General features: G+C 39.3%; 1 protein-coding gene across 1 annotated transcript in view; it reads left to right on the forward strand.

The window, feature by feature from the left end:
• The window catches only part of LOC112414543 (nucleosome assembly protein 1-like 1), a 2,825-nt gene extending 2,046 nt beyond the window's left edge, over positions 1-779 (forward strand). Inside the window, exon 2 of the mRNA XM_024767079.1 lies at positions 635-779. Coding sequence (XP_024622847.1) covers positions 635-647 — 13 coding nt within the window. The 3' untranslated portion in view covers positions 648-779. The remainder of the gene's footprint in view (positions 1-634) is intronic.
• Positions 780-1,536: the final 757 nt, after the last annotated feature.

Genomic DNA, 1,536 nt, shown 5'->3' on the forward strand with positions numbered 1-1,536 from the left:
TGAGAAGGTGACTCCTTACAAAGTAGTAAAAAGTCAAGGATTTCAAATAAGACTGCATTTCATGAGTAATTCACAAATATTACTTCAATTTAGATTTTTTATTCAAAGGAAACGAAAATTAGCCATAGTAAGATTATTGGCTATCACTGAGTTGATAATTCAGTCTTAGTTTCTCTTTCCTCTACCCATTCATCTTTTCCTTTCTCTCTCTCATCTCTCTCTCTCTCGCAGTATCACACTGTTTCTTTCTCCCTTTCTTAATTTTTACACCTGCGGATGTTTGATAACAGCCTATTTCTCATTTTACAGATACGGGAACCGGAGGTCTGGGGATATAAGGGATTTATGATTTGTGTAAGGAGCATAGGCTCTTAAGGTGGAAAGACATTTAAATCACAGAGTGGCCTTTCAAGAAAAAAAGCTAGCATTTATAGTGGTTGGCAAGAGAGAGATGAGGTTGGTGTGATGAAATGATGTGAACCCCGACAACCAAGGGTCTGTGTTACAAGACAAAAACGTTTTGTTTTCTCCTTGGAGAGCCAACAGATGTTCATAGTATTGACTCCTATTTAGAAAGTCCCTAGTGCGTGTTATTGGTGTTCAATTGTTAATTGACTCTTATCCCACCCTACAGTTGGAAGGCATAAAAAGAAGTGGACAGCGAAAGAAAAGAAGAATTTGCTCTTCACGGATATTCTAGTTTTCATTAGCCCACAATACAAATGTTGTTTCAAAGTTCAACATCCCAAAATGATATTAACTGACATCTGACGTTATTCTTACCTCTGACAGATAAATTTGACAATATTGCTCACATTGAAAATAAAAGCTTGTTTGACATGAATAAGCTGCAGAGTTTTTTTTTTTACATAAATAACACAGACTCCAATGTATCTTGGTTCTATTTATTTCGGCCCACCTTACTGTCATTGAAAGGGATTTCTTTCAAATATTTGGTAAGCCTGTTTGACATCCCTTTGTAACAACCTCAAATAAATTAAAATATTAGATTATAAACAACTTGTGTGGCAATAGAGATTGTGGCCCAGCCTCTGGTATATGTTACTGAAAGAAACTGATGGATGACCTAGCTTGCCTGGAGACCAGATGGTGCTAGTGGCCTGCCATGGAGCAGCAGCAGCAGCCTCGGCTGGGAACGTGTTTCAAATGCAAATTCTCAGACCCTGCTCCAGACCTGCTGAATTGGATATTCTGAAGGTAGGCTGCTAGCCATCAGGGTTTTACAAGTCCTCCAAGTGCTACTGAAGCACACTAACGTTTCAGAACCACTGCTTTAGAGCAATGGGGAAAACATTTAACTACACCCACAGTAGGACCAGCCTTAATTCACTGACTTGGTACTATTGCAGGTAAACTGAACAGGATGGTGAGATCTGGACTGAGGAAGACACTACAATTCTCGGGGGCCTGAGACACAAAGACCTCCCAGAGGGATGTGTTAGTTTCCTAGGGTTACCGTAACAAATTACCACAAAGCAGGTGGATTAAAACAACGGAAATTTATTCTCTCACCAT

This window comes from Neophocaena asiaeorientalis, unplaced genomic scaffold, assembly GCF_003031525.2.
Source record: "Neophocaena asiaeorientalis asiaeorientalis breed wild unplaced genomic scaffold, Neophocaena_asiaeorientalis_V1.1 scaffold1235, whole genome shotgun sequence".
NCBI classification, from domain to species: Eukaryota; Metazoa; Chordata; class Mammalia; order Artiodactyla; family Phocoenidae; genus Neophocaena; species Neophocaena asiaeorientalis.